The sequence below is a fragment of the Sphaeroforma arctica genome, assembly GCF_001186125.1.
Source record: "Sphaeroforma arctica JP610 unplaced genomic scaffold supercont1.13299, whole genome shotgun sequence".
NCBI lineage: Eukaryota > Ichthyosporea > Ichthyophonida > Sphaeroforma > Sphaeroforma arctica.
The window spans coordinates 1-665 of record NW_014027259.1 but is presented as its reverse complement, the minus strand read 5'-3'; the positions used below and the strand labels follow the sequence as shown (position 1 = coordinate 665).

Here is a 665-nt window from a genome sequence, read left to right as displayed (position 1 = left end):
TATATCACCACATATAATTATAGATCTATACATATATATATATATATATATTCATATATGTTGTGATATCTACAGTTAGTCAAGTTGATCGACCAACTTGCCTTACTGTAGATATCACAAAACTGGATACATTGGATGCCAATCTCCGAGATATCGGCGTGATACTGTCAGTCGCTACATGCTGTCCGGTATAATGGCTTGGACCATAAACCTGTGTGCCCTATCAGGGACCTCACTCGGCCTCGCCTGTAAAAGGTAGCATACCTATTCACAGCCATGCCTCTCGATTCTGTCATAAAATTCCCGTCAACCAAGGAATAGAACCCACGGAATATATATATATATATAAATATATATATATAGACATACAGGCATACAGACATACATATGTATAGAAATACACGCACCTTAGGTATAGTGGATCAGCCTTCTCGCCCATATGTCTTAGTGGCGGTCGTTGTGCGATGAGTTCTGTGAGGCATGACATATGCGCGGCTGCATCCGATAGCACAGCCATTGCGGCGTCGCGTACCTTCACATCGATATCGTACACCTGCGGAGGTATATGAACGGTATATGCACTAAAGTTACTCATTGGCTGATTAAAATGATAGTGTTCCTGTGCATGGGTTAGCACTATGATAGTGGTAAGTATGTCAGTAATC

General features: G+C 41.2%; 1 protein-coding gene across 1 annotated transcript; it reads right to left on the bottom strand.

The window, feature by feature from the left end:
• Window positions 1-407: 407 nt before the first annotated feature.
• Window positions 408-595, bottom strand: SARC_18035 (hypothetical protein; the record flags this gene model as incomplete). Its single annotated transcript, XM_014287882.1, has 1 exon — window positions 408-595. A coding segment is annotated over one exon (188 nt), but the record flags the coding sequence as incomplete, so codon positions are not given.
• Between the last annotated feature and the right edge of the window lie 70 nt (window positions 596-665).